This window comes from Anomalospiza imberbis, chromosome 5 (genome assembly GCF_031753505.1).
Source record: "Anomalospiza imberbis isolate Cuckoo-Finch-1a 21T00152 chromosome 5, ASM3175350v1, whole genome shotgun sequence".
Classification (NCBI taxonomy): domain Eukaryota; kingdom Metazoa; phylum Chordata; class Aves; order Passeriformes; family Viduidae; genus Anomalospiza; species Anomalospiza imberbis.
The window spans coordinates 60,449,137-60,466,803 of record NC_089685.1 but is presented as its reverse complement, the minus strand read 5'-3'; the positions used below and the strand labels follow the sequence as shown (position 1 = coordinate 60,466,803).

General features: G+C 50.1%; 1 protein-coding gene across 1 annotated transcript; it reads left to right on the top strand.

The window, feature by feature from the left end:
- Positions 1–7,694: 7,694 nt before the first annotated feature.
- ELFN2 (extracellular leucine rich repeat and fibronectin type III domain containing 2) lies at positions 7,695–10,527 on the top strand. Its single transcript, XM_068191204.1, has one exon. It carries the CDS (start codon positions 8,059–8,061, stop codon positions 10,483–10,485), a length of 2,427 nt encoding a protein of 808 aa, XP_068047305.1. The 5' UTR covers positions 7,695–8,058; the 3' UTR covers positions 10,486–10,527.
- The last annotated feature ends 7,140 nt before the right edge of the window (positions 10,528–17,667 follow it).

The following is a 17,667-nucleotide window of genomic DNA, read 5'->3' as shown; positions in this document are numbered from 1 at the left end:
TGGAGGATGGAAGGAAGGTGGAAGCATCCGTATGGATGGGAAACATAATGTCCTGTCCAGTGTGAGGCTACTCCTCTTGCTGACTCTAGGCATGCATTGAGCAGAGGAAGAGCTTTGAGGGGCTGAGGGTCTCACTGCAAGTGAGGGAATCTCTCTCAGGTGGCCACCCAGCACAAGGTTGGCTGGAAGGTGAGAGAACGTTGAAAGATGCTTCAATGCCAATGCCTGTGCCCTGCAGGAGTTTGCAGGCCTGGAGGTGTCCTACACAGGGCAAATGTCAGGAAATTATTGCTACTCCAGGACATATGTGATTCCTTGGGCTCTGAGGCCCCTCCATAAGCAACTGTAGTGAGCTGTAATTCAAGGACCATGCCCTTTTCCTACCCTACCTGCATGATCGGGCATGTTTGGGGGCCCTCTAAACTGGCACTGCTGGATTGCTGGGGATGTTTTTAGCATCCAAAAATACTGGAGGTATGCTTTGTTTGAGTGAGGGCATCTCTCAAATAGCTTCCTGCTGTTCATAGTCAGACTGCTGAGAGCCAGGACTTGTTGAAGGAAATAAGGCACCAAGGCCAGCACAGGCATCACAATGACCCTGAGGAGGTGGGGGGGGTCTTTGCAGTGACATCACATGCAGCCCAAGGATTTCTCCTGGTCTCATGGCTGGACATGCTGCATGGGAGCACAAAACAGCACCAGTGCTCCCACCCTGCTTGCCACATGCTCCCAGAGCCCCCACTCCTGGCCTGTTACCTGCAGCAGCTCACACACACGCTCCTACAGAGCTGCCATTCCAGTCCCTTTACCCCTCAATAGCTCACAGACAGCAGAGGTCATTCCTTGTCCCCATAGAGCAGCTCCTTCACACCTGCACATGCACAGAGCCTGCCCTCACACCCTACTCCCTACAGTGATTCACGTCAGGGGACACACACAGAAGGAATGTTCCCACCCCTTTCCCTGCAGCCCTTCTCCCAAACACACACAGCTTGTCTCCCGTGATCCCTGCACACCTACATGCAGCCTGCAATCCCACCCCGTCCCCTGCAGCGCCTCTCACACAGCCAAACACTCCCACCCCTTTCTCCGAGGTGCCTGCTTCATGCAAGCACACATGCACACACACATAAACTCACAAACAGCCTTTGCCTGGCTCTCCATGGCAATTCCTCCCTCCCCAGGAGCCAGCACTGGTTTTCTGCTTGAGAGTGACTAAACCACATCCACCCTCAGCCCACACATCCACCCCATCACCTACAGCGACTCCTCCGCACACACACCCCCTCCACCTCGCACTCCTGGAGCCGACAGTGCCACGTCTTTCTCTACAGTGACTCACACCCATACCAGTGCAGTATGAGAGCCAGTCTTGCTGTCACACTCCCTATGGATGGTCGCTAGAGAGAGTCACACAGACCCCATGCTCCCTCCTCATGGCCAGAAGGAATTATTTCTAAGCCTTTCTACTGCCTCATGCCTGGCCTCATGGGATGACAAGGGGAGTATGTTTCCCAGGCCCCCCTCCCTGCTCTGGAAGGAGAGAATTGAAGGCAGCCTTATTGGTGATATTTTTTGTGGCACCTCTAATCTCTTGACATGCTCTTCTACCTGGAGAAGGCTGTTTCCCAAGCCTACCCCCATGTACATGTTTCTGTGGAATGCTGCTGCAGGCTGTCTGGGTGGAGCTGGCTTGATGCAAATCCACCTTAATCTTCAATAATCATATTAATATAAAAGGTAACCATTCACTTTGGAAAACAGAAGTGGCTTTCTGGCCTGCCAGGGAACCACAGGCATATGAAAGACCTTTCTGTCAGTATTTATCACTCTAAAATAAGATTTATGCTTCTAAAGCTCTCTCTTTCATGCTTCTGAGCTGCTTCATTTTTCTCCCTTGAGCCTTCCCATTCTCTCTCTCTTGCTGCCTAACAAATTAGGCATCTAATCACTGTTGGGGAGGCACGATGGGAGAGCAGGGTTTTATATACAATGACGTGCTGGGTTTTTTTCATGGTTAGTCTTTAAGCTGTTTGTCCCAGCAAAGATTTGGAGTCAATGGCGGTGTGTTTGTTTGAGCCTGGGTGTGTGAATTTTTCCTTCTGAGTTTTTCCTTCTGAATTCTTCCTTCCCGTGCCCCAAACTGGCCAAAGGGCAAGGCCAGAGAGCAGCATGTCCTTGGGGCAATACTGCACCCCATATTTCATCCCTTTCCCCTTCCTCTCTGCAGGGAATCCTTGCTGGTTGGAATTTGAACTTTGTGAGTATTCTTGCAATGGTGTCCTGTGAGAAGCAGCTGGGATCTTGTTTGGTTCCCAGTGTCCTGCTGGGATCCTAGTGGTTTGGGCTTCCAGATGTCAGGGACAGCTGGAGTTTGGGAGCTGCAGTCTTCCTCCCCACTCACGGTGGGGCCAGCCCAGCTTTCAGAGGAATGAGTTTTCTACCCGCAGGCACTGTGGATTTGTTTAGAGTGAAATGAACCTGCCCAGAGCTGTAGCATGAGATTTCTCTTGCAACAACACTCTGCCAAATTCACAGAGCCTCTAAGGTTGAGTGGACACCCTTCAGCAGGACTCATTGAACTCAGTTCAACTCCTGTAAAGGATGAAGGCTTTGTCTGGTTAGTGACATGGGAACACCTTTTGTTGCATGGCTTTCTAGTGTGACTGTACAGCTCCTTTGAGCTCTGGAGTTTTGAAGTTATAGGGCTGATTTCAAACAAATGGAACATTGGGATGGAACTGAGAGATAACTCAGTTTTTATAACTTTCTTAAAACCTTCTAATTTTGAAAATTCCTACAACATGTTCTGTGAAAATAGGGGAAAATTAGAGAAGAGAGAATGTGAGAAAGAAACCTTCATTGAGACCCATTAATGGAAAGAGTGTTGTGGAGCTCAACCCTTGGTGAACATCAGACAATCTACAGTAGAAGGCATTCTCTCTCTGTCTTATATCTCAAATGTCTTCCATGCCACAAAACCACCGGCCATCAGGCTTCCTGCTCCCTCTTCTCTTGGTCCCAGACTTGTCAGAGCTTCTGGAGCACCTGTGGGCACAGTCACAGGTTCTTTGCTGCATGACTTGAAGGTAATTCTTGCAATAATTCCCTATAAGCAGGGCAGAGAGGGAAGAGACTGCTGTCCTGTAAGTGCCATAGCTGTGCTTCAAGCTTCTCCCATGGCACTGTGCTTCCACTAAAGCCAGGTGCAAAAGCAAGGACAGTCTCTGGGTGGTGATTTGGGGTGGCTGCAGTGATGCTCAGACCACTGTGAATTACAGAAACTACCCAGCAGACAGGGAGAGTCCCTTCAAGTAAGGCACGAGTTTTGAGTGCCAAGCACCTCTGGGAAAGACTCCTCTTTCAGAAAGAGTTAGAGAAATCCTGGAAGGACCTTAAAGCCAAAAAGAGGAGGCAGAGTCCCTTGGAGATGGTGTTTGTGCCCTAAGGCCTGCCAGGAGCAGGCAGCACACTGAGCTGGGAAGAGGGATGATGCTCAGCCACAGCATGAAGCTTAAGAAAGCAGCAGGAGCTTTGGCCTGGTTTCAGGGTGTCCCCAGAGGAGTCAAGAGTGTTTGGCAGGTTTTTAATGCATGCATTTCAAATGGGAGGCTCTTAGAACCGTTTAAGCAATGGTAGAATTAAGTGCTGGTTTTTCCAGTGCATGGGGCCCCAAGAGGACAAGGTTGACAAGGTCAGAATTTTAGGCCCAAATTGCAGCTGTATGCGACTTTTCTGGTTGCCTTGTATTCTCTCTTATTTTTGGTCCTTCCACTCCCTCAGGCCCCAGTTTGCCTCTGTGCCTCCTATCCTGCCTGTTCATACTTTCACTGGCAGTATTTTATGCTGCCATGTCACTAGTGACCTCAATCCTGTGTCATCCCCTGTGCTACCTTGAGCTCCAAGTCAAAGGGATGTTTGTGGCCATTGACACCTCCTGACTCAGATTTGGGACTCTCTGCCCTCTGTTTCACTTTTTCTCCTCTTTTCTTTCCTCTGAACAACGGAACCGTCCCTGTGGCCTTCTGCTCTTCTCCAAAGTGCTGCAGATAAATGCCAATAACATTGGGGCATCCATTAGTAGAGAGTAAAGCAGAAGGAGATCACTTAGGAGGTGATAGGCTGACTTTGTGCCAGCCAAGAAGAGCGCAGCTTTCACGGGTGCAATGTCACTACTGTTCCTTCATGTTCACACGCACATGAGGATGGCCAGGAGCCAAGGGCTTGTTGTAAATCTTGGGTGACACTGAAGAGTGTTGGAACCCTACAACTAAATAAACCCAGCACATGGAGGTGATAATCTTGTGCCTTCCCTATAAAACATATCCCGTGTCCTAACTCTTTCTCTTGCCCATAAGTTCTCTGCAACTCTTGCATCCCCCTTCCTTGGCTCTCTGCTGTGCTGGACTTGTTCATTCTTGCTTTCCCTGCCCTGTGCCTTCTTGCTCTGTTGCCTGAGAAGCAAGAGAGTGAAACAGCCAACTTCATTGTCAGCATCTTTCAGGCCAGCAAAAAGGACAGAGTGTTGCTTCCTTGTGCTGCTGGACCCCAGTGCTGTGTGATTTATGTTCTTTTGGCTGCAGACAGTTAAAGGAGGGCATAGTGCTGCCCCTCATTCCTGGCCTCCCTTTGACTGTGCATTGCCATGGTCAGGGAGCAGCTGTTCCCTAGAGGGCAGGGCATGGCTGTGGTAGGGTTGGAGACCACCACTCCTACAGCATTGCTGTAGCAGGGTCTAATGGCATTGGGCTGAGCTGAAATGGGGTGCTGGGCCTTGGGCAGGGATGCAGTATGCAGGGATGCCATGGATTAGGCTGGACTCAGCACTCTTAAAACCAGCATGATGGTGGGGAGATAGGAACCACTGGGGGAAGAATGTCAAGGTCTGTGTATTTCTCATACATGGTTACCTTGGGAACCCAAGGGGACCAATGAGTTTGGCTTCAGGAGTGGCTTGATCCTTCCTGTGGCCTGTGGCTGAGGCAAGGCTACACAGCCCAGCTGGGAGGTAGGCAGGAAGCAGGAATTTCAGCATGGTCCCCTTGGTTTTGGCAAATAGTAATGATAAACACCACCTTTGTTTTCATCTATCCCTAACCCACCTCTTTCCCTTCCAGGCTACTAGGACATCTGCCCTTCCAAACCCTCTCTGTCCTGCTTGAGTGCAGCTCCCCAAGTGGGATGGGGTGGCTCTCAGGGATTGCTGGGGTTGCTGCAGAGGAATATGGTCCTGGCCTCAGAGTTTCTCTCTGTGCATGTGTACCATGAACAAGCTACAGCAACCAATGGTGACTTCAGCACACCTTTTGGAGGAGTCTGCCCTACCAGAAGGGGTCAAAGCAAGTGGGCTGGGATGTTCCTGTATGGATCTGGATATTGTGCGGAGTAATTGGTAAGATGAGACAGGCAGGCCAGAATATAATGCTCAGAGAAGGATGGTGGCTAAAATCTCGAATCCCTTAATCTTTCCACTACTTGCTCAGGGGGTGCCCCTGGCCTCTGTCTGGGGTGGACATATTTGGGCACCAAAGTGCAAAAAGCATGATAGTGTCTGCCACTCCTTTGTTCAGTGGAAGAAATCAGGCAAAGTGAAGGAACATTAGAGAGGAAGGTAAAGGGGCAGAGATGGTGTGGGGAGTTGGCTGTGTCTCTGCATGGAGTCACCTCAGGAAAAGGTGGAACAAGGCAGGGGACTGGTGCTGAGGAATATCAGAGGCCTGTGGGTCCCAACCTGTGGAGAGCCAGATGTGCCTCCTAGCTGAGGCATCTGGGGAAATAGTGTCAGGAAATTATTTCTCATTGGATTACAAGGCTGAGAAACAAATCAACAGACTGTAAAAACCTCTGCCTTCTGCTTCATTGCTGGCTGAGGCAAAGCTGGGGCAGCAGCTGAAGACCATCATATGACAATCATAAGTGACATGAGTTTGGTGGCCTCAGACAATGAGCTGTGGAGAATGGAGGTTTTTTTCTCTGTCTTTTCCATGGGTGTAGCTCTTCTCGCCCTTCTCTGTCTTGGCTTTACTTTTTGGATTATTGAATATTTAAGTATTTCTCTGTGACACTATCTCTGATCCCTTAATCCAGCTGGCCTGGTAATTCCACAGACCCAAATCAGCTCAGATTTCTCTACAGACGTAAGCCTTGTTCCTCAAGGGTTCACTCCTCCTTCATTTATCTTCCTTCATTTTATTTCTGCCCTTTGTGTCTCTGTGCTAGAAATTGGTTCAGCTTTTGCAGCAAAAGCTTCAGCGATATCTTTAGTGAGCTGCCTCCCCCCAAAATAAAAGGGGCAAGAAGGGATCTTTATTTTTCATTAACCAAGAATCCTTTTCTCTGTTTTTTTAGTGTTTCCTTTCTCCTCAAAATTAAAAAAAAAAAAAAAAAAAGATAGCACAGTGCCCACATGTTTTATCTACTGTATGAAATTATTTCCTCTGTGCTGCCTGAGGACACCCCTGCCAGGCTCCTGTCTCAGCACAGTGGAGAAGGGTTGAAGCTGTAGCTGGAGAGAAAGGTGCTCCAGGCTGTGCTTTGCAGTCAGAACCAGGAGCTCTCCCAGAGCCTAGAAATACATTTGTTTTGGTTTAACAGGCAAATGTCACTTTGTCTGCAGGATGGGTTTTCTTAGAACGGGGCAGTGTTCATAGCCTCTGAGGAGAGATAGTAAAGTGCGAAGGTGTAAACTGTGCACCACTCTTTGATGGGGGGTAGATGAGTGATGTGCTTCAGATTAGGAGTTTTGGCATTGTTGGGTGAGAGACTGGAGGCTGATATTTAACATACTGCCTGCTCTCTACCCCCCAACTGTGCTCAAGCCAGACTGATTCACCTCAACAGCCTTGTCCATGCACCAAGAGTCAGGAACAATTTTTAGAGCAGAAATGGTTACACGTGGTTTGAATTATTTATCCCTCTTGCATCAAGGAAGGAAAGAAAGGAAAAAATGTTTGGCTTTTTTGGGGGGGTGGGGGGAGAAGCTTGTCTGCATTTTCCCTGCTTCATGCATTCTGTGTACATCATTTCCAGGCAGCTGAAAATTCATGGCTTTGGCTGTGCTTGGGGCTTGCCTTTGTTTACATTCGGGGTTTTGAGCCCCCACAGTAACAGCTTTATGTTTCCCACTCTCCTTTCCCTTCCCCTTCTACTCCCACGCCACTGCCTTCCCCCGGGTCCCTGGCTGTGATCACACTACTTAAGGGAGCCCGGATACCCTTCTGCATTTCCCTGATATGACATTATACATTGTGAGGGTTCCCTCCTCAAAGGCTTATCAGCACGGCAGGCAGTACCACACCTCTCTTGCTTGCACCCCCCTTAACATGTCTCTTCCCCATCTCCCTCTTCTCATGAAACCCTGCTGTCTATACATTTATCTCAAAGACCCTTCCAAATGATGCCTCTTCTTGTCTTTTGTGTTTTCTTTTCCAGATTCCAGTGACAGATGGATCTCTCTCATGCACACTTGCTCTTTCCCTCTCTGTATTTTTGTTTTCGACATGTTTGATCCGAAGCTCTGAAGCTTCTCAGAGGGAACCCAGGAAAGAAGGAAGAGAAGGAGTAGAAACCAAGGGAGCGTGAGCGACACGGGAGGCAGCCCTGACTTGTTCTTCCAAATCACACTGTGGAGGGGCGGGGGAAGACTAGAGGGGGAGGACTTGGGCTTGTTTTGGGGTGGGTTTGGCATGGGTGGGGGGTGGGTGGGAGGGAACAAAAGGGGAAAAAGTGTGTGAGTCGCTCATGAGCATCAAAGAAGATTTGTTATCCTAGGCCTGAATTTTTATTTAGAAAAGAAGCACAAGGTAGTTCCCTTCCAGACCTAACATCCATGGTCATAGCTTTTGGGTGTTCTGGAAGAATATTGCATGTGTTCCCCTTCCTCTATGCTCCTGGCTTGACCCAGAGGGCAAGAAGAAATAATGGTGATGACATCTGATAGGACTGGGGTGTTCATTCCCTTCCATCGTTAAACCTCTGTTCTTGCCCCCTAGTTTCTTTTTGCCGTAGCCCTGAGATTTGGTATTGGTTTTTGTTGGGGATTTCTTTCCCCTCATCCTGATGAGGGCACCACTGCAGACCATGCTGTGCCTGGGGTTTTGGGCAGCTGCCCTGCTCTGCTTGTTTTCCCCTGGCACCGTGCGGGGTGACTGCTGGCTGATTGAGGGGGACAAAGGGTATGTGTGGCTGGCCATCTGCAGCCAGAATCAGCCCCCGTATGAGACCATCCCTCAGCATATCAACAGCACTGTGCACGACTTGCGTCTGAACGAGAACAAGCTCAAAGTGGTGCTGTACTCCTCCCTCAACCGCTTCGGCAACCTGACTGATTTGAACCTGACCAAGAATGAGATCTCCTACATTGAGGATGGGGCTTTCATGGGTCAGTCAAACCTCCAGGTCCTACAGCTGGGCTACAACAAACTCACCAACCTGACAGAGGGCATGTTGCGGGGCATGGCCCGCCTCCAGTTCCTCTTTGTGCAGCATAACCTAATTGAGCTGGTCACCCCTACTGCCTTCTCTGAGTGCCCCAGCTTGATTAGCATTGACCTGTCATCCAACCGCCTCAGCCGTCTGGAGGGCAACACTTTCACCAGCTTGAGCAACCTGATGGTGTGTGAGCTGGCTGGCAACCCCTTCAACTGCGACTGTAGCCTCTATGGCTTTCTTAACTGGCTGGCTCTCTTCAACAACGTCACCAAGAACTATGACCGCCTCCAGTGTGAGACTCCACGGGAGTTTGCTGGGTATCCGCTTCTTGTGCCTCGGCCTCACCACAACCGCAATGCCATCACCATCTTCCAGTCCATGTGCAGAGGGGGCACCATCCCGTCCCTCTCCAGGGTCAACCCAACTCCTTACACCCCTGACTCCCAGCGAGATCTGGATGAGGGGTCAGCCATCAGCCCTGGGGATTTCCTCTCAGTCAAGCCTCCGGCCTCTTCCACCACTGACTCCTCCTTCAGTCCCAGCATCAAGTTACATGATGTCACAATCACTTCAGCCATCCTGATGGTCACCATCCCCATGCCCTACAGTAAGATGTATGTGCTGGTCCAATACAACAACAGCTACGTTTCTGACATAGCAACACTGAAGAGCAAGAAGGAATATGTCACTGTCAACAAGCTGAAGGCCCACACTGATTATACATTCTGTGTGGCCTCTATCCGCAACAACAGGCGTTACAACCATACTTGCCTGACCTTTGCAACCCGGAGCAAAGGCAGGGAGGATCCTATTTCCAGTACTTCCACCACTACACACTATATTATGACCACCCTGGGTTGCCTCTTTGGGATGGTCATTGTCCTGGGGGTGGTGTACTACTGCCTGCGGAAGCGGAGGATGCAGGAGGAGAAACAGAAGTCGCTCAATGTCAAAAAGACCATTCTAGAAATGCGTTATGGAACAGATATTGATACCAGTACCATGGTCCATCCTTCCCAGAAGCTGGGTGAGCCACCTGTCATTCCTGTCTCACGGATGTCCTCCATCCCTTCCATGATTGGGGAGAAGTTGCCCCCATCAAAGTCAATGGACGCTGGGTTGGAGACTCCTAAAGTCACCACTAAAGGTAACTACATTGAGGTGCGGACAGGTGGTGGGGATGGGCTGGAGAGAACCCAGCGAGATGAGGACCTGAGGGAGCTTGACAACGGGCAAGGCTCAGCTGCTGAGATCTCTACTATAGCCAAGGAGGTAGACAAGGTCAACCAGATCATCAACAACTGTATTGATGCCCTCAAGCTGGACACAGCATCTTTCTTGGGTGGTGGGACTGGTGTTGACTCAGATATGGCCTTTGAGTGCCAGTCCATCCCAGCTGGTTCCTCGAGTGGGCTAGAGCGGCCCAGCTTTCTTTCCCCACCCTACAAGGAAAGCTCCCACCACCCTTTGCAGCGCCAGCTCAGTGCTGATGCTGCTGTGGCCAGAAAGACTTGCAGTGTCTCCTCTAGTGGCTCCATCAAGAGCGCCAAGGTCTTCAGCTTGGATGTGCCTGACCACCCACCACTCAGCAAGTCTGACTCCAAATACATTGAGAAGGGCAGCCCACTAAACAGCCCTTTGGATCGTCTTCCCTTGGTGTCTCCGAGCGCCATCCACCACTTGGAGGTCAAGCCTTCTTACCATTGCAGTGAGCACCGCCACTCCTTCCCGGCCCTGTACTATGAGGAAAGTGCTGACACCTTGAGCCAGCGGGTGTCATTCCTCAAGCCACTGTCCCGGTCCAAGCGAGACTCCACGTACTCCCAGCTCTCCCCCAGACACTACTTCTCGGGCTACTCCTCCAGCCCCGAGTACTCCTCAGAGAGCACCCACAAGATCTGGGAGCGATTCCGGCCTTACAAGAAGCATCACAGGGAGGAGGTTTACATGGCAGCTGGGCATGCCCTGCGGAAGAAAGTTCAATTTGCCAAGGATGAGGATCTGCATGACATCCTGGATTACTGGAAAGGAGTCTCTGCTCAGCAGAAGCTGTGACTCTTCCTCACAAGGAAACAATACAAACCAAGACCCCCCACCCCATCCAACAACCAGAAAAAAAAGCCACTTGACTGTGAAAAATAAACCAACAACAAAATACTCCTGACAAATACAAAACTGACAAAACCTTTTCTTAAAGTTTACAACAACTCTTACACACACAGACACACTCTGACACACACACACATGCCGAATTGTCTCTACTGTGTTACGGGGACCATTGTTCTGCCCACAGATGGTTGGGAGGAGCGCCCTGCTCTGACACTGTGGTAACAACATTGGAGTGTGGGGGGGTGGGAATGGCTTGGGAGTGGTTGGCAGTAGTGGTAGAAGAAGGGAAGAGATGGACACTCACTGGGCATGAAACTCAGCTGTGAACTATTCATCTTTCTGTTCCTATTGAAGGCTGATTTTTCTTTTGGGTGGGAGGGAAGGACTTTGGTTTAGAAAGCTTTCTTGTCCACCTTGTACACTTGCTATGCCAAATCTTCCATCACTAACTTTTTCCCTCATTTTCTTTAGCAGTGGAGGATTTTCTCTTTCTCCTGTCCCCTTCCAAAACAGGTGGGAATTGCTGGAAGAAGTTCTCTCCCTACTTTTCCTTTGCCCTTCCTATCCCTGTCTGTTAAGGGTCCCTAGGCTTGAACTTCCTGTCTAGATATTTCACAAACCTCCGTCCTCCTCAGAGGAAGGAGAAGACATGTGAGGGACCAAGGCAGATAGGACCTGCCATATAACAGGCTCTGTGATCTTGCTGCTCTTCCTCCCTCCCTCTTCCTGCCACGTTGCTGCTGATGAACACTAGCAATCTGGAGGGACAGGCATTCTCCAGGCCTTCTCTGAGCCAGTTTTCTGCCAGTTGATGGGGAGAAACAGGTTGTGAATATTCTCTTTGGCATGGCAAGCCAGGTCCTCAAGGAGTGTTGGAGGAAAAGGCAGGAAGGTGTGGTCTCTCAGAGGAGTATGGGGTTTCCATCTCTCCGTGAGTGTTACAGGTCAGAGGTCCTCCTCCCCACACACACCTATGCTCAGGCTGGCCTTGTGTAGTCAGTTTAATACTCTCTGTTCATGTCCCTCTTACTATGAGGAAGGGACCTGGAGAGGACCTCAGCAGAACAAGTTCTCCATGAAGCTTCTGCAGCTCTTCCCAACTGATTTGCACCATGGGCAGTGGGGTGGGGGTCCATGAGAAGAGCATCATCCAACCTTCTCACTTCCAGTTGAATGTGAAGACCAGGATTTCAGTTGCTCATCTCACTGGGTTGGCCTCACAAAGAGTCTTTCTCTTGTATAGGCTATGGACGTTCTGGCATGGATAGGGGACAGCCTAGGGTGAAGACAGGAGCAGAGGGAACAAATGGGATGTGAGAATGGGGCCTGGGAGTAGCCCAAGAAGGATGGCCTGGAAGAAACTCCCTTTGAGTGTGCAGCCGCACTGTGTGTGCCAGGATAGAAGAGGACTCCAGCATCCAGATGGCAGTGTTCCTTTGACTACTTAGATGCCCTCGTGAGAGTGAGAACATCATATCATCTCCTAAATCCTCACAGATGTGACAAACTTTTCTTAGGGATCCTGTCATGTCTTGACAAAATCCCAGTTGCACTTGCTAGATCCCAACCTCTGCCTCTTGCATAGAAGATCTGTCACAGAGTTGGCAATGAGTCTACTGCCCTTTCCACCTCAAAAGTTCCCATTTTTGAGCAACCCAATAAAGCACAATCTTGGCACCATCTACCCCAGTATTTTTCTGTCAGGCAGGAGTGCTGCCTGCTGAACACATCTTTATGCAGCACTGTGAGCCTCCTCCCCATGATCTGCCCAACACTTGACCATAGTTCACCTCTATCAGGATGAGGGTGAGGGCCTATGTTATGTTTGCCGTCCCTAAGTAGTTATTTTCTCTTTGGGGTACTCCTCAGAAGACCCAGTATTCTTGGGGGCCCTGGGAGAAGGATGAGGGTGTAGGGGCTTCTCTAGGAGGGATTTACATGCTGCATGCAGAGAATTTGCCTGTTATCTGCCAGGTAGTAGCAATGCCAGCTGTGAGAGCTGGCTTCTATGTCACACATGACAATTTCACCATCTGTAAGTGAGGTGCAGCAGTAGGCAGAGTCTGGTGCATGAAAACCAGAGCAGGTATCCCCAAAGTGTAAACCTATGAAGATCTGTGGAGTTTCTTCCTTGTAGGGATGCTGATGGTAACAATCCTAAGCCAGGTCGTGACCCCATTGCCTCAGACTTTTCACTGTCAGCCAGCTTTCCCACAGTCAAAGCATTATTTTGCCTTGAGTCCAGAGGTGTTCATGGGACTGACTCCACACGGTAAGAGCCAATCCAACGCAGAGGAAGGGGTGTGTGTGCACCTGTGTGCAGGAGGATGAAGGGAAGTCACAAAGGGAAGTCACATCACTGCTAGCAGGTGTCCCTCTATGTTGGGACCATGCAGCAAACCAAGACAGGTAAATGCTGTTAGAGATGCTTAGACACAACAGAGACCTCCCCATCTACCACATGGAGCAGGCTCAGTGGTCTTCCAGCACGGCAGCCATTCAAGCAGAAAAGACTAATGGATGGGGCACAGAAATGGGCAGAAAAAGGGGGATGACGGGCTAGGGGGGATAGAGTCTTGTTCCTCTCCCCAACTCTTCCCTCCCTGTGCTTCTCTGCTGTGTGGTCTTGTAAACAGTTCTGCTCAGTCAATACTTTAAGGGAGAGCATTAACCTGTAAAGGTTTCTGCTTTTTCCCCTCAACACCTCAATGAGGCAGAAAAGAAAGGTCAGGGATACAGCTATCATCAGGCCCTTCTTTTTTCTCTGGTGGGGGTAAGGCTGGATAGGAGGGAAAAGCCATTTCTCTCCCAGCTGTAGCCCCCCATTTCAAACCATTGGATGAAGTTTGCACAAGATGGACTGTTCTGTGGGAGGAAGAGGGCAAGGAAGAGGAACAAAGTGTCTCGCCTTCCTTCCTCCTCCCTTCTTCTTTGTCCTGCTCCCTCCCTCAGGATGAGGGCTCACAAAGTGATGCCAGCCTTGTTGGAGGAAAGCAGATTTAACGTTCTATTTGCATGACAATTTTACTGTATTTTTCTGAGCAAACACCTGTTGTGTATGTGCCAGTTTGTTGGAATTTAACCTCCTCCCTCCAAGTCTCTCCTGTCCTTGTCCCTGTTTTCTCTGCTCCTTTCATTGATCCCTGATGTGATTTTATGAGAGACTCCTACCAGTCTGAGAGGGAACATACCCCAAAGAGAACCCAAACCAATCACCCCATAATCCTCATTCCTTCATCTTTCCAGTGTCCTCCTTTCCCTTGCTCCAAATGTGGTCTCTCAGCTGCTTTTCACAGTCGTGTATAAAGGGGTATGTGTCATATACCAAAGGCCTGCTCTTTCTACTGGCCATCATTTCTCCTTGTTATTGAGGAACAGGAGTGAGGCCTGTCAAGATAGATCTCGTAAGAGAAATGCCCCTTTGCCCTGGTTGCTCTTTCCCAAAAAGGAAGGTTATTCTTGAGGGAATGTGGAGTGCTTTAGATGAAGGGAAACCTCTGATACAGTGAAAACTTGATGTGCAGCTGATTACAATCACTTAGAAGATCTCCCACCACCTTCCTCTTACTGATTGCATAGACCTCTGGTCTATCCTATGCATTCTCCACCCTGGCTGGCCTGACAGAGGGCAGGGCCTCAAAAACCTCTTTGTTGGGAAAAAGCATGGAGAGACTGCCTGGTAAGTCCCTCAATGCTGCCTTCTCCCAAGGGAAAGTGGACTTCTGGGGCCAAACCAAGACCAAGCCCTTTCACACTTTATTTTTGGCTTGGTGACTATTGGCAGAGAAAACAGGGTTTAGTTCACCTCACTGGAAATTGTGGAGAGTGAGGAATGAGGTTGGGTGCAGACCTGCCCTCTAGCCCAAAGAACAGCCTTGGGGAGAAGCCTGGGCTGGGGTCCTGCACTCAGGAGAGTGAAGGTGAGACTCTAGCTAGGCATGCTCTTCCTGTGGGGCAGAGCTCTTTCCCATATCTGCTGGTGCTGCCCCAGTTTATGCTGCAGTACCATGTTCCCTTCTCCCCCTCCCCACTCTTCCATGCTGAATAAATCCCTCTTGAGGCAGGTGTGAAATATTCATGACTGACAAATGAAGAATTATGTCGGGCTGAGGAGGCCTCTGTGTGTTTGCAATGCTAATCAACCTTCTTGGCTAGAGGAGGCTCTGCCTGGCAGGCTTGAAGGAATGAGGGGAAGATGCAGGAGGAAGGTGGAAAAGGAGCTGAGAAAGAGATGAGGGGCAGACACAGTAGGGGTGAATAGGTATGGTGGGACCAAGGAGTGGTGAGGCAAGGAGGTAACAGGTAGAGGGAGATGGAGAAGGAGTAGAAGAGGGACAGGCTGGAAGGACCTGGGGAAGAGATGGCTACAGTGGAAAGAATAGTATGATAAAGGGATGAAGGGAACAGCAAGGATTGAGTGCAGGGGTGAAGGCTCTCTGAGAAGAAGTAGGGAGTAAATCAGCAGTGGCTGGAGACAAAAATCTGGGCAGATTTCATGATGAGCTGTGACCCCTCTCTGTAGGGCAGAGCTCAGTGCTACAGGGTGGGCAGCTGCCATCTGGGTAGGAGTTGGACCCAGGGCCCCAAAAGCACATTTGCCGTGCTTGTTGCTGATTGGAAAGCTCAGCTGTGTCAGGAAGGGCACACAGCCTCCAGGAGCCTGGAGAGCATCCCTTCCACTGTCACCACCTCCTTCCGCACAAGATGCAGTCAAGAAGAGCCTCATGGAGCCGTGTCCTCTTGTTGGAGCCAGCCTGCTGCTGTCCCACCATCTGAGTAGGAGGGAACCTCCTCAGGGTGGCTTGGTGTGGGACAGACATTTTGTGCCACCCCCCACCAGGCTATGGGGGTTTCCTGTAGGGCTGGTGGAGCCTGCCCCACCTCAGCCGTGCCCTGCCCACCCTGTCTGAGCAGGTGTTTTTGGGTCCTTCCCTGGAGAAAGGGCAGAAGGGAGCATCTGTTGCGTCCCCCTACACACGCACGCATTCCCAACCCTGTCCCTCAGCCGCTTTGGCCTTGTACTGTGAGGGGCGTTCTCGGTCTGCCTCCCCTTGACTGTCCCCCCACGCGCACTGGGGAGGTGTCTCCGTAGCTGTCCCCGGCCATCCTACTAGGGCAGCTCTCTGCAGGGTTGCCCCAACCCACCCCGTCCCTGGAGAGAGGGCATCCTCTGCCTGGCTTCTCCTTCTCTGTCTTCTCCCGCCCCTTCTCCTCCCTGCCCCTCCAGGGGTCAAATTCCCTCCTCTCCCCTTGACAGTCCCCCTCCGTATGCCCCATCCTCACGCGTTCGGCTTGGCCTTTGCCTCCCCAGTAACTACCACCACCACTGTGAGGCCTTGCTCTTGGGTGGCCTGTCCCCAACTGCCTGCTCTCCACCTTCCCTGGGGGGAAGAGGCAGAGTCTGTCCGGGTCAGGCCAGACCCTCCAGGGCTGGTACAGCTGGTCCATCCACAAGCACAGCATCTGGGGTGAGGGGGTGGGAAGGGGCGGGCAGCTGCCAGGCACGGAGAAGGGGGCGTCAGCCCTTGAATGTAAGGAAGGGCCTGGGAGGCAGCTGCTGGGACTGGCTCCTTGTGGCCTCTTTGGTGTTCCTCCTTCTGTAACAACCCTGTGACCCCCCCCGGTTGTGTATGGACAAATTTAAGTTGGAGTTACGTTCTTTACTTTCTTCTTTTTTTAAAATTTATTTTCTTTTCTTCTTTTAGAATTGTATTTCTTTCTTGTTCTTTTCTTTCTTTTTTTTTTCTCTCTCTCTTTCCTTCTTTTCCTGTTTTAAAACTGAATGGCACGAAATCGTTTTTCCTCAACTCGGAGATTCCTGTATGGAGAAAATCAATTTCTATATTTGCAATAAATTTCTTATTTAAAAAAAACAAAACCAACAAAAAACCTAAAAAAAAATCAACAAGCAAAAACTATGAAAAGCTGCTTCTGAGTCCATTTGTTCTAGATTTGTCTGGTAGAGAAGGTGGGATGGGGTGGGATGGGATGGGATGGGATGGGATGGGATGGGATGGGATGGGACGGGATGGGACCGGATGGGATGGGAGGAAACAGGGTATGGGTGAAACTGAGAGAGTTGGGTCAGGGCATGGGAAGATTGTCCCAGACACCCAGTGGTCACCTGCTTCCCCCAAACACGCTGTTTCTCTTCCCTTGGCTATTGACTGTTTTGGACACATCTTTATTTTCACCCAGTCGTCAGTTCTGTCATGATACCAGCCCTTTCCTGCACCAATCAGCACCCAGGTTCTGCCCCACGCAGGGCAGGCAGACAGCTCTGCCTGGGTGTAAGGCAGAGCTTCCTTGCCCATTACTTACACAACAAATCCTCTGTCTGAGCTCCAGAGCTCTCTGGAGGAAGGCAATCCAAGGCAGGCGATCCAGCCGTGGGTAATGACTGAGCAATCTGTAGCCTAATCCACCAGCAGATATCCTGATCTCAGCTCTTCCTAAGCATCAATATTTAAAGTCAAGAATACAGCCAGCAAATCCATGCCTATTGGTGCATTTATACACATAATTAGGCCAATTTGTGTATGGTGACATAGCAGCCATTCCCTTACATGTCTTGTCTCTTCTCTGCCTCCTGTTTCTTAATGTTTCTAGTTTCTCCTGAGAGTGGTATGGCTCCTTGGCTCAGAGGGTTTCTTTTTTTTGCTCTTGCACATCCAGCTGTGATTAGACAAATCTAGCCATGGCTTCTAGGCTTCATTATTGAGTGTGTTGAGCTCGCAGTCTCTGCTCCTTGTGTAGCAAATGACAGGAATAAATGGTTCTAGGGAGTTGTGACTATGGACACAACAGCTCCTGGATATATATGCTGCAGTAGCTGATGACTTTTATTAATGCTTGAATTGATTGGAGAGCAGATCTAGGAGCAGATGCTGCTACAGGCAGATGCTTCACAGTCTGACATGTTCTCCACTGGACTTGGGAAGAATGACTGAGTGTGGGAAGGAATGGTGCTGGACTGTGTATCTCTGGAGGATGGATGATGGTGCATAACAAAGAGGAGCTCTTCTGAGGTTAATCGGAGCTTCATCTGCGTGGTGGAAAGGTGGATGTTTCAGTCAAAGTGATGTTCCTGGCATCTGCATCTCTGCAGTGCAGGGATACAGGCCTACT

Bases quoted from the DNA above. Each gene is read 5' to 3' on its own strand.
- ELFN2 (XM_068191204.1), top strand. From the start codon at position 8,059: ATGAGGGCACCACTGCAGACCATGCTGTGCCTGGGGTTTTGGGCAGCT.